The sequence below is a fragment of the Delphinus delphis genome, chromosome 5, assembly GCF_949987515.2.
Source record: "Delphinus delphis chromosome 5, mDelDel1.2, whole genome shotgun sequence".
Lineage (NCBI taxonomy): Eukaryota > Metazoa > Chordata > Mammalia > Artiodactyla > Delphinidae > Delphinus > Delphinus delphis.
The window spans coordinates 96,603,770-96,616,357 of NC_082687.1; the positions used below are offsets into that span (position 1 = coordinate 96,603,770).

The following is a 12,588-nucleotide window of genomic DNA, read 5'->3' on the forward strand; positions in this document are numbered from 1 at the left end:
TTGCTTGGTTCAGCGGAACATGTGCTAGTTATGCAAGTTGATTCCAACACTAGGTTGCCTGTGTTCAAATCCTGAATTAAACTCAAAGTGACTCAGCTTGTGCATTTGTAAAAAGGAGATAATAATAGTATCTACTTTGTAGGGTAATTATGTATGCTGAATGGATTAATAGATGTAAAACACTAAGAAAAATGCCTGTCCTGTGCTAAGTTCTCAGTAAGTGTTAGCTGGCAGCCAGTCCCCTTTTCTGGGATGCCTCAGCTTCCCATCTCCACCTTTTAGAATTTTAATCATTTTTCAAGGCTCAGGTCACATATTATCTCCTTCGTGATTTGTTTTATCTTCACTAGCCTTACATACAACTTGCTTCTTTCATCTATTGCATTGACACATTCTGCCAGACTTCACTGTTGTGTGCGTATTTATCATGTTCTTTTAGATAATTGTTCTTTGCAAATAGAATCTGTATTGTGCTCTTTTTTGTGTCATCCATCTCCAATATACCACAGTGTTTTTGATACACAGGAGGTGCTCAATAAATGCAGGCTGAGCGAATTACAAGCCTCTTACATAAAATGACCTAAATTATGTAGAGGTTCAAAAAGGCAGAAGTTCTTACTCCTTTGTAGTCAAAGCAACAGTAAGTTTATGGAAGACTGTCTAGTACTACAAAACTACTCAGGGCTAGACTTTGAAATTCACAGATTTTCAGAGAATCCAATTTTTATTTCAGTGAATATGTCCTCTAGAGAGGAATGAAGGAAGCTCTTATTTATTTTCCTCTTTACATTGGTGGAGTTCCCCCAAAGCCTGTATGTACCCAGGCAGATGAGAGGGTACAAGGAGAAGAAGAATATAAATACAGTGCCGTATAAAGTACAGCTGAAATAACTGGGCACATCTGGTCTGTAGAACAGATAGATGAGCAGGAGGGAATGGACACTGTTTCCAGATAGTTGAAGTGTAAGAATTTAAGACAGAGTCTCTCACCCTGGGCACTGCTGATGTTTGGGGCCGGAGAACTCTTTGTTATGGAGAGCTGTCCTGTGCATTGTAGGGTGTTTGCAGCATTCCTGCCTCAATACACTAGATACCAGTTGCACCCCTACTAGTTGCAACAACCAAAAAATGTCTCCAGATATTGTCAGATGTGCCCTGTCGGTTCATTTAAGAGCGTGAGCTTTGGAATCAGGCAAAACATTTAAAATGACAAATGTGATAAAATCATTCTCAGAAGCAATATTGAGATGTATAAACTCAGAAGTTGAATAGGTCTCTCTACTTTTACCAATCTCCTTCTTCAAGGATAAGCCAATGTAAAATGTTGGAAATTGGTAAAAGTTGAATCCCAGATCTGCTGTAAACTTTGGGATTTGAGTAGTTACTTACCTTTCTAGGCTTCTGTTTTTTTCATCTATAAAATGGGGATAATAATGTCTATTGAGCTGTTGTGAGGTTTAATTAAGGTGACATATAAACTAGCTAGAAATGGTATATATCAATAATATGCACCTGATAAATATAGTTATTCCTACTATTATTACCAAATTAGGAGTCTCCTTGTTTTGTATAGCTCCAAACCAGGACCTATGAATGGGGGTCCCAGGGAGGAATTTAGTTATGGCACAGTTTAAAGAAGAAATTTATGACAGAGATATTGGAAAGAGAGCAAGCTACCTTATGAGGCAGTAAGGTCCCTACTTCTAGAGAGTATGAGTATTACTAGGATATAGTAAAGGAGATTCATTTATCAAGAAGGAGTTTGGAGTAATTACTTCTGAGTACCCTTCCAAATGTAACGTCAAATAACATGGGCAGTTTGATTTGCAAAATGATGTGCTCTTTAAAATTTTTTTCATTTCAAATCTATTCGAAGAGGGAAATGTAAAATTTTTGGCACGCATATAGCTGCAGCATCACCTGTAGACAGTCCCTTTGGTCTAGGGAGGATTGCAATTCCAAATGATTCTTGAAATTCCAACCAGTCCAAGCCGCTCATACTTGAGTTTTGTTCTTGGCCTTGCTTGAGACCATGACCCAGGCAGCATTTGCTCTAATGTGGTCATCACACGTGGATTTAAACTGTTTCCTCTTGTAGCTGTGTGAGATTAACACAGTCTTTGGCTCAAAGCCTCCTGTTGCTATGGATTTAATACTGGGATATTAAAGCCATTTCAGAATCTTTAACTGTCTCAGATTAGAGCTACTATGCCATTCAAGAATTGTTAACCTAACGGATCCCCTTAAGCAAAATTGTTAAACTCTGAAGAACGGTATTTTAGTTGAGCAAGTCGCTACCAACCATTTTTCATTTTTGAAATGGTGAGGACTCTGGAAACATTAAAGCACTTGATTAAAATGGGCCATCAACTGGCCTGGTTGTTTTCTTCAAGTTATTTTCAGGCTTCTATCCACTCCACTTTTGTCATTTTTGACAAGTTTCTACTTTGTCCTACATTCTTCACTTTCATTTAAAGTTAAAAAATTCTCAGATTGGCAAAGTTGTACATTAACTACTAACTGTAAGAAAGATAGATGTTTTAATAAGTCATGCAAATATGACAGAAGATCAATGGCTTTATATAGGGATTTTTATCTTTCCAATAGTGGCCTTGCACATAGGTTCTCTCAGTGTTAAGGGTATACTTCCACAAAAAAACCTTTAACAGGAAAAATGGATAGAGCAGTTCCCTATTCCTGTGAAATTGTTACTTTTGATGCTTACCCTTGCCTGGAAATATATCGTGCTAAATGGAATTTTCACACATCCCAACCAGTGTCTCTCAATACGGGTGTGGATTCCACTTCCTCTTTCACGGTCATCCTAAAGGAGGGGTGGGAAGTGATAATTGTTTAACAGCTCCGGATAGGAAGTAGGAAAGCAGCAGGATTTTAGCTGAAAGCCCGGTAGGTTTAAGTTAAACAGATCTAAGTCACGTTCTGGTTAAGACACTTAATAGTTCTGTGACCCTAGGAAAGTCATTTAACTTCTCTGAACCTCAGTTTCCTCATCAATAAATTGGGAATTTAACAATCTACTTTGTAGGGGTATTTTAAAATTAAGACAATGTATAAAAAGCCCCTAGTACAATTCCTGGATCATAGCAGACAGTCAAGTTGAAAATAAAAAAACTGGTTCTCTTCCTCCCTTCTTTCTTTCCCCGTTTATACATGTCAGGTTTCAAACATTCCAAATTTTGGGATTGATGGGGCTCAGGGCAGGCTGCCCCCAAATGTGCCAAAGTGGCACATGGATTACTTTGAATTCAAGTTACTTGAAAAGCAGCTGGTGCAAAAACACTCTGACCCTCCTTTGTCTGCAGAAAGCGGGAAATAAATCTCCTGTGTGAAAGGTGCCCTCCCTGCACCTGGGGGTAGAGAGACATCCTTATCACCAGAGACAGGGAATCCAGGGCTGAGGAGGCTATACAAACAAACCTTGTTATTTCTTTACTAATTTATCCCAAACCAAACATCTATGTCTTGTCAATTCTTCACAAATCTATTGTTTCTTTGTCTAAAAGGTATAAAAGCTGTCTGTTTTGGTCACTTCCTAGATCATATATCTATGAGACCTTTGTACATATAAAATTAAAAGTTGTTTATTTTTCCCCTGTTAATCTGTCTTGTGTCAATTTAATTATTACATCAGCCAAAAGAACACACAAGCGTAAGGGGAAATTTTCTCCTCCCTGACAGGACTTAACACAATGGGTAGAGGATAGGAAAATGAATACAGACATCTTTCTCAAAAACGTGAACTTACCTCTAAGACATCATATAGAACTTCATCAAAAATGTTGATGAACACGACATCTTTCACTGACTGCAAACTGGTGGTGCTGTAATCCCCATTGGGGGCCCTGCAAATGGGCACCCATGATCAGGGAGCATGAAAAGAGCAAAAGAGAAATAATGAGTACTCAAATGTCCAAACTGGAAAAATACCTGAATATGAGCATAGATAGGAGGACTAATGGCAGTTGTCTCATTTAAAGGATTTCTCTAGCACGGAGACCTTCTAAGGTAGTACCTATACTCAAATGGCAAGGCAGTAGACAGCAGGCTCCGTGCAGAGAGACAAACCCTTTTGCTGGCTTGTCCTGGTGAGTCTCACATCATCTCCCAACCATGGTGAGCTCTGCAAGGAGCCAGCTGGCTACATACAAGGTCTCCAGCTGATACTGGTGCTGGTATGTGGACTTCCTAAGCAACTGGGCTCTGGAAGGTGCTTCTCTGTCAGACCATCCCCTGGTCATAAACCTGTTGTTATGTGGCTGGTTGGATGGTCCCTGCTTCCCACTCACTTTCCCCACAGATAAGTAAAGCAAGGTAGGGGTGAGGTTCATCTCTTATGACATCACCTGCTCTGAGTCCAGCCAAGCCTGGCCCAAGCAGGCCTCTCCATGGCATGGCTCAAGACCAGGCTACTGCATCTGTTGTGCTGAGCATTTGCCTTTAACTTTTCTCATTCTGTTTGCTTGTACTGTGTATAAGAGTGGTATCTGTTTCTCCCTTCTGACTTAACTAGTTCTAACCCTTGCTCAGTCTCTAACTTACTATTTGGCATTAAGCAAGTCACCTTTCATCTTTAGGTTTTAGTTTATTTTCTATAAAAGTAGAGCACTAGACTAGATAATTTCTGGGTTGCTTCAAGATCTGAAGTAAAGAGTCTTTTAAATATGTAAAATCATTTAATCAAAAATTTTAAATGCCTATGTGTTTCTGATGAGGGAGAAAGCTTAATTTATGGGAACTAGGGAGCTTCAAAATTACTTACAGCTTCCAGAGTTGGGGAGATGGGGAAGAAAAGAAAAACAGTGTAGAGGCTGTGGGATTGAGGGACTGGGAAGCTTGGGCTGTAAGAAGCCAGAGCCTGGAGAGGAGTGGGGTGTCCCAACAATGAACCCAAGTTTCGGAAGTTGGATATTTTCCCATTTTATTCTTGATTGGAGTCACTTGTAGAATGAGGAAAATATGCCTACCTAAATGGAAGTTCGAGTTCTTCATTCCAGCTGGGGTTTGGACCTTCAGCTGTAGTTGTATGGCAAATTGTTCGCTGAAATGAAACTTCTACAAAAGGACGTACTAAAACCTTAAAATCAAGAGCAAAGAATCTGTAACAGTAGAATTATTTTGATCCTAACAGAGGTAAAATATATTTCTAAATGGTGTGTTTCCAAAGAAAACAAGGCAGAAAACAGACTATGAACTTTCTAGGCAATTCTTAAAAATAGAAGGGGCAAGATTCTAAGTGGAGATCCAGCACTGGGGTATTTCACCTGGCCGAGGGGGTAGTCAGCACTGTGGGTTGCGCTTGGTGTGGTTGGGGAAGCAGCATGCTTTTCGCTGAAAGTCCTTGAAGATCTCGATGGCTGCTGGAATTTGCTAGGAGAGAAAATGTATGAAAGAAAGAAATGGCATGGAAAGTCTAATTATATACTTTGCAGACGGTTTCTCCAAAGATGTATGGTGTTGGTGGCTATGGTGACAGACATACTCTCTAAGCTTGTTGATGCTTCAGAAGTCTTTTTGCATGCTCTGGTCCTCCTCAGTCACCTAGTGATTACGAGAGCCTTCCCAACTTTCATCCATAGGCCTGCATGTCTGGCTGGAATAGAGGAAAGGGACCTCTTCTCTCTGCTCTCTCATGGGTGCCTTTTCCCCCGTAATTGAGAACCTCAATCCCTCTCAGGTAGCAGAATCCCGAGCTTCCTAACCAGCCTGCCCTGCCTCCATCCAATTCTGGTCCTTTCCCACTGTATTTTCTTTGAACGTGCACTCTGCAGTAAACACGAGCTATGTATCCCAGGTAAGACATCTCTCTCTGGGCCTGCCAAGCATCAATGGGAAAGGCGGTCAGGGATTCCTAGCTTGAGTTAGGATCTACGAGTCTTGCCCTCTTTTCCTTTTGAGCTGCCATTCTTAAAGGGAGAAATGAAGGTCATGTCCAGAGATCCTCTCCCAGATACCTTCCCCCTCATCCCAACAACCCACTTGCATATTTGTTTTTCGTTTTTCTTTTTATAAATTTATTTTATTTATTTATTTTTGGCTGCATTGGGTCTTTGTTGCTGAGTGTGGGCTTTCTCTAGTTGCAGGGTGCGGGGGCTACTCTTTGTTGCGGTGCATGGGCTTCTCATTGCAGAGGCTTCTCTTGTTGCAGAGCACAGGCTTTGGGCGCACGGGCTTCAGTAGTTGTGGGTCGCGGGCTCTGGAGCGCAGGCTCAGTAGTTGTGGCACACGGGCTTAGTTGCTCTGTGGCATGTGGAATCTTCTGGGACCAGGGCTCGAACCCGTGTCCCCTGCATTGGCAGGTGGATTCTTAACCACTGTGCCACCAGGGAAGCCCCTGCCTATTTGTTTTGAATTTTATGGTTTGCTAAGTATTTCACATTCATTTGCTTAGCAAAGTACAAATTATCTTTTTCCACCAGACTGTTTTACCTTTTCACAGAAAGCGTTTCAGACAAACTATGAGGCAATGAAAGTAGAACATTTAACACAACAGCGGCCAGAGAAAACCTTTTCCTGTTTGGAACACTGTCAATTACATTATTACACAAACACTTGTTAAGTACCTACTATACTTTAGGCCCTGTGTTAGACACTGGGGTTGCAAAGGCAAATAAGATAAACTTCGGCTCAAACTAGATAAACAAATAATCACAATATAGTGGGATATATGTTAGACTAGAGGGGTGGGCATGGGCCATAAGAGTGCAGAGAAGGAGTTGAACAATCCTATTTAGTTTAGTTGCAAGGGCAGAAGGTTAAGATTTGCATGGGTTTAGTGCAAGAGTTGATATTTGAACTGACTTGATGAGTTTACACTGAAATGTATGACATATAGGATCAACTATGCTTCCCTGTAATTATTTGAATGAAATGGTTTAACTCTTAAAAAACTTCATGGAAACCAAAAATAAGAGAAACACCTACATATCTTTTTTAAAAAAACAGCTTTTCACCCCACAGTTAAACTTTAATGCAATCAAGATGAATGTTGGGCTGTGTGGCTTAAGGAAGCAATGCTATGGCACAGATTCAAGAGCTTAAATGGACACTTACATATAACAAAACACCGAGAATAGCTGGTGATGATCAGATGTTCTGTAATGGGTGGAAGAGTTAGTCAGCAGAAAAATAAAGTAGGGCAAAATAATAGGGGGTGGATAATTTAAAGGGAAGACCCTAGGGACAAAAGATGCCAGAGGCTAGCAGGGTGTGCTTCTGTGATCAGAGAGCTGGATGACCTTGGGCAAGCCACTTACACTCCCTTCATTTCCATTTTCCCTTTTGTAAAATGGAGACAGTAATAGTAGTGAGAAGTGAAATAATATAAATGAAAGTGCCTAGCATAGTGCCTAGAACACGGTGAATGTACACTAAATTATAGTTTCCCTCATGACATTGACAAGGGCACCAGCAAAGAGAAGTAATTCTTGGTCCTTCCATCTCTGTTCTCTAAGGGGATAAGAAACTTTGCCTCACCTTACCTATGGTGAGGGGCTCCCCATTGCCCCAATGTAATGAAATACAGTAGACATAATTCACTTCTCTGAGCAGATAAAAGAGAAGTCATAGTTTTGTGCTCAAACACATGTTTCAGAATCTAGAATATATACCTTTTGGGTATCTGCCCAGCTCTCACCCACTTCTCTGAGAACTGTCCTCCATCTTCAGGACAGGTCCTTGTGACCTGCCTCTCTGACTGTAGGTGACTAGACATGGATCAACACCTGACCCAAGTTAGGATCTTCAGATTCACTCCTGGGAAGCTGACACCTGGTGGGTGGTACCCTGACAGGATGGACCACTTCCATCACATGGAGAAGAATAAAGCAAACCCACAGAGGGAAGCAAGCAAGAGAAACAATGGGGCCTCTGAAGAAGTCCATTTTAATCTTTACTTCTACCACGTAGTTTGGCTGTACCTCTTGTTCTTGAGTTCTAAGAGATATTCCCAATAAATCCCCTCTTTACCCTAAACTGACTGATTTGGTTCTGTTACTTGCAACCAATAGGGCCCTGACTTCATCAAGAACCCTCTTCCTCCCCGCCATCCCTGCCCTCGGCCCCCACAGAGGAACAACTATGTTAAAAACGAGAGTGAACGTGCTCTACAGAGGTTGGATCCTGCACATTCCATCCCAGGGCTGTTCAGAGGGCTCTCACCTTGTCGTTGGCTTCCTCACTGGAATGTCATAAGCCCGGATAACGTTCACCAGCAGCTTTATGTCTCCATCAGACAGGTTTTGGGCTGTCACCTTCTTCCGACCTTTTCTCCTTGGCCTCAGTGGTCGTTTTTGTTCTGCCAGCTTGAAAAGGCTCAGGCCCAAAATGCTAATGATTACAGAACAAGATTAGGATGCCAGGGAAAAGAAAGATCTGGAAAGTCTTGAGACAACTTCCCAAATGCTGCCCCAAGGTCCCTCACAAGCCCCTGAAAAACTCCTTGTCTTTTTAAGGAGGGTGGAAATTGTCAAGAAGTTCTCCCAAGATTGGGGAGAGCCCACTCTGTAGATTATTAACATTCATTTTAACTGCTACCAATCAGAGGATGAAATTCATGTTCTGGTCCCTCCCTGCACTTCCTGCTTGCTGTCTGCCTTGCTTATCCACCAGCCCCTCAAACGTGGCCTGTGCTCTCCTACTGTCTGCTTTCACTCATGCCAATCCTGCATGCTGAATGCCTCCTTCCACCTCCCTCCTCATCCACCCACTCGGTTGCAGTTTCACCACTTTGCAGGGCCAGTATTTCCCCTTCCCCAGAGGCCCAGCCGCATCAGCCCGAAGCGGGGCTCCCTCTCCTGGGCCCCTGGAGCCCTCATTAGCCTGCTGCACTCACAGGGCAGCTGATGGTTACAGCCTTCTCAGGCCCTTCCAGGGATACCTCACTCTCTGCAGTTAGGCAAAACTAGGTGTGAATCCTGCTCACCCTGGGCAAATTATTTCACCTCTTGAAGTCTCTGTTTCATCATCTGTAAAATGGGGTTGTTGAGAGGACTTTGTGAGGAGGTGTATACAGGGCACCCTGGCACTGGTCTAGCATTAGAGGCCCTAACATAGTGACTGTTGGGACGATGACAATGATTATGATGCCAGTGATTATGGTGGAGAAAGGAGGGGGTGGAGACAGGAGGAAGGGAGGGGGAGCAGGGGGATCCTTCTCTCACATCTCTCTTCCTCTCACTGAGATGACCTCCATTAACACTTCCTAGAAGATGAAAGCAACGCAGTGAATCACGGGGGAGAAAGGGCCATGGAGAAAATAACTTAATTCTGCCCCAGAGACTAAACAGAAACACAACTGTGACTGCGTATCAGGAAGCTGACGTTAATGACTATGCCCGAGAGCCACAGAACAAAGCCAGCGGTGCAGAGCTGGCCTCGGGCTGGCAGCGCTCACGCTGCTCTACTTCCCTGTGGGTATCAGAGCTGGCCAGGCGGCCTGCTGGACTGGAGCCCTCTTTCCAAGAGACACGTGCCAGCCGGGGAGACGATGGCTCCAAGGGGCTTCCGGGGGCTGTTGTTCCCAGTTGCTTCCCAGGGTCTTCTGTCCCACAAGGCGCAGAGGAACCACCATTTACCAGCACTTCTCTGGTTCAAGCAGAGTGCTAGTATAATATTTCTAATCCTTACAAGTATATTTATCCCATTTTTCATATGAAGAAACTGGAGGCTCCAAGAGGTGATAGAATTTGCCAAATAGGAGGAGAGGGAGCTGGGGTTCAAAATCAGATCACCCTGACCACACAGCCCAGCTTCTTCTTCTTTTAACATTTACATATATTTATTCATTAACTCATTTAAGACAAGAATAAGCCCATTACATGTTAACATGATATAAAATTATGAAAAATAACTATCCTTTCCAAAACAAAGAGTGCGAGGAGAGTGACACTGTTTTACATTTTTGCAAATCTCTTTTTTTGATTTATTATACGTTTTAATTTATTTTTTATTTTAATTGAGATATAATGACATATAACACTGTATACGTTTAAAGTGTACAATGTCTCGGTTTGATACATTTATATAAGCAATATGTTACCACTGTAGCATTAACCAACACTTCTATCTATCGCTTCACATAATTATTATTTCTTCTTTTGTGGTGAGAATTATTAAGATCTAGTCTCTTAGTAACTCTGAAGTTTATAATCAGTATTGCTGACTATAATCACCATGCTGTGCATTAGATCTCCAGGACTGATGTATCTACTGGTTACAGGTTTGTACCCTTAAACATCTCCCCAGTTTCCCCCACCCCCAACCCCTACTGACTAACATTCTAGTCTCGGTTTTTATTAGTTTGGCTTTTTTAGATTCCACGTATAAGTGAGAATCATATAGTATTTGTCTTTCTCTGTCTGACTCATCTCATTTAACATAATGCCCTCAAGGTCCATCCACGTTGTTACAAATTACAGCCCATCTTCTTAATCCCTCTGCCAGGACAGCTACCTAACCCAAACTTGGGGACCTCAGAGAGAAACCTTTGCGGGGGGTCATGACATGGTACATCCCTTCTTTTCTCAATACTTGCTCCCTCTCAGAGAGGTGCCTCCTATCATGAGACTTTGCTGCCTCCCTAACAGTCAGATTGAGAGCATCTTGGTGGCTGGGACCATTATATACAGAAACATTTTAATTTAAAGCCAAGAACAAACCAGAATTAAAAGAAGGAAGAACATACCCCGAGCCTTCAGAACTTAATGCAGAAAGTAAAGCAGAAAAAAGAAAAAGAAAGAAAAGAAATGGAAAAACAGCATGAAAAATCATCATCTATGCTAAAGTGTAATTTTCATGACTGAAAAACAAACAAACAAACATTCAATGACCGGACTCTGGGTCTGGAATAAAGAGAGAGGGTTTGCATGAATTTATGTGGGCACAGCCTCCCTTCTGTACGAGGATGGAGGCAAAGCCAAAAGAAGGGGCTGCCATGGATTGCACAGTTTTTTGTCTCCTTGCCAACTTGATGGTGGAGAGGAAGTACATGCATAGGAAATGACCTTTTCAGGAGACCAAGAGATTTAATCACAGGGAGGGTCATGAAGTTAACAGACTGTGCAAGCCCACCAGTATAGAAAGTTCTCTTTCATCTTTCATGCATCCACCTGAGTTGAGACCATCTGAGGATTATTCTAAATGATAGGGAGACAATCAAGCAAATAAACACAGTCAATTCCCAACTTCTATGTAAATATCCATTGTTCCCTGCTGCCTTTGCCCCTCACCAAACACATGGCAGCTCTGTGTCTCCGAGCTGTGGTGCTGGAACAGACCTCTCCATGCCACCCAGAATCCCAGTGGGCAAGTTCTCAGCCACCCCCACTGCCCTGTGATGGGAGAATAAAGGAGACCCCGGCATAGGGAGGCGAGGAAAGCGGGAGGATGATGTGCTGGAGGGGATGCTGTCAAAACTTCATGTGACTGGAATGAGAAGATAGCCAAGACTGGTGAAGTTCACCTGGAGGTGCTGGGAGGTGAGATGGGGTCCACTGGATGTGATGGAGAGGATCTTGTGTGACTTGTTCTAACAGAAAAACTCCAACTAGTGTAACATTAGGCATTAATCAGGCTTTACCAGTTTCCAGTATTATTAGGGGCCCAAATGCACACCATACACTGATAAAAATATTATATTTACATGAAATTTTTAATATAATACAATACAAATAATTTTAAAAGAAATAATAAAAAAGGTCTCTTTTTTTTTTTTTTTACCTGATATTGGGAACTTCTTCTTCTACTACCAAATCCGAAAGAAGAAAATGGTGTTTTGCAATTAGAAAACGATTTATCACTGATTCTCTAACCTGAGGAAAGAAATATGTTTTATTTAAAATGTTTCTGTTCTATGAACGCACACTTCACTGCTCTAATGTCACCTCAGTGCAGGTTTCCAGACCACCTTTACTTTTCTCTGCAGCTCTGACCTCTTCGTATTGTAAATCATCCAGCTTTCCTCACTAGCATAAGCTCCCTAAGGCAGAGGGATTCTATTTTGTTCTCTGCTGTATTCTCAGGACCTGGGAAAATTCCTGGCAGATAAGATCATAAAATTTGGCTGAATGAATGAATGAACAACTACAAAAAGTAGGACGCGTCTCGAAGCACACACACTTCAGAACTGATTCTGAAGTTCTTCCCCTATTCAAACTGACTTGCTATGTAATTATTCTTTAAATAGAGGACCTCTTAAATGTCATAAATATTCTTTTTTTTTTTTTTCCATACATGAGCTACAGGGTAGATCAACCAGATGAGAAAAATGTACTCTAGCCACTGGGCGTTTCTTATAAGTTAAATTAAAGGAAGGAAGGACAAAAGGATATTTTGACTTTCTAGTGCAGAAGGGCAGTTAGTATGTCATTTATAAAACTTCTTTTTTTATTACAAAGGTAATAAGATGCAAAAATTCAAATATTAAAAAAAAATCATGACTTAGAAAGTTAAGTCCCTTGTAATCATACCCCCTCTTAAGATAATCACTGATAATAAACTGAGACACATCCTAGTGTTTTCAGCGTTTCTGCATCGAATACACTCCCCTTGGTTCCTGAGCTAGTTCAAATT

The 12,588-nt window shown here is 41.7% G+C and overlaps 1 protein-coding gene and 1 long non-coding RNA gene across 4 annotated transcripts in view; one reads left to right on the plus strand and one right to left on the minus strand.

The window, feature by feature from the left end:
• The window catches only part of LOC132426069 (uncharacterized), a 181,007-nt gene that overhangs the window by 30,316 nt on the left and 138,103 nt on the right, over window positions 1-12,588 (plus strand). The window lies entirely within an intron of this gene.
• CC2D2A (coiled-coil and C2 domain containing 2A) overlaps window positions 1-12,588 on the minus strand; it is a 135,748-nt gene that overhangs the window by 24,481 nt on the left and 98,679 nt on the right. The window contains exons 23-28 of the mRNA XM_060012793.1: window positions 11,737-11,828; window positions 8,179-8,346; window positions 5,283-5,388; window positions 4,986-5,095; window positions 3,767-3,863; window positions 2,726-2,824 (exon numbers count right to left, since the gene is read on the minus strand). Of these exons, the coding sequence (XP_059868776.1) occupies window positions 2,726-2,824; window positions 3,767-3,863; window positions 4,986-5,095; window positions 5,283-5,388; window positions 8,179-8,346; window positions 11,737-11,828 (672 nt within the window). The remainder of the gene's footprint in view (window positions 1-2,725; window positions 2,825-3,766; window positions 3,864-4,985; window positions 5,096-5,282; window positions 5,389-8,178; window positions 8,347-11,736; window positions 11,829-12,588) is intronic.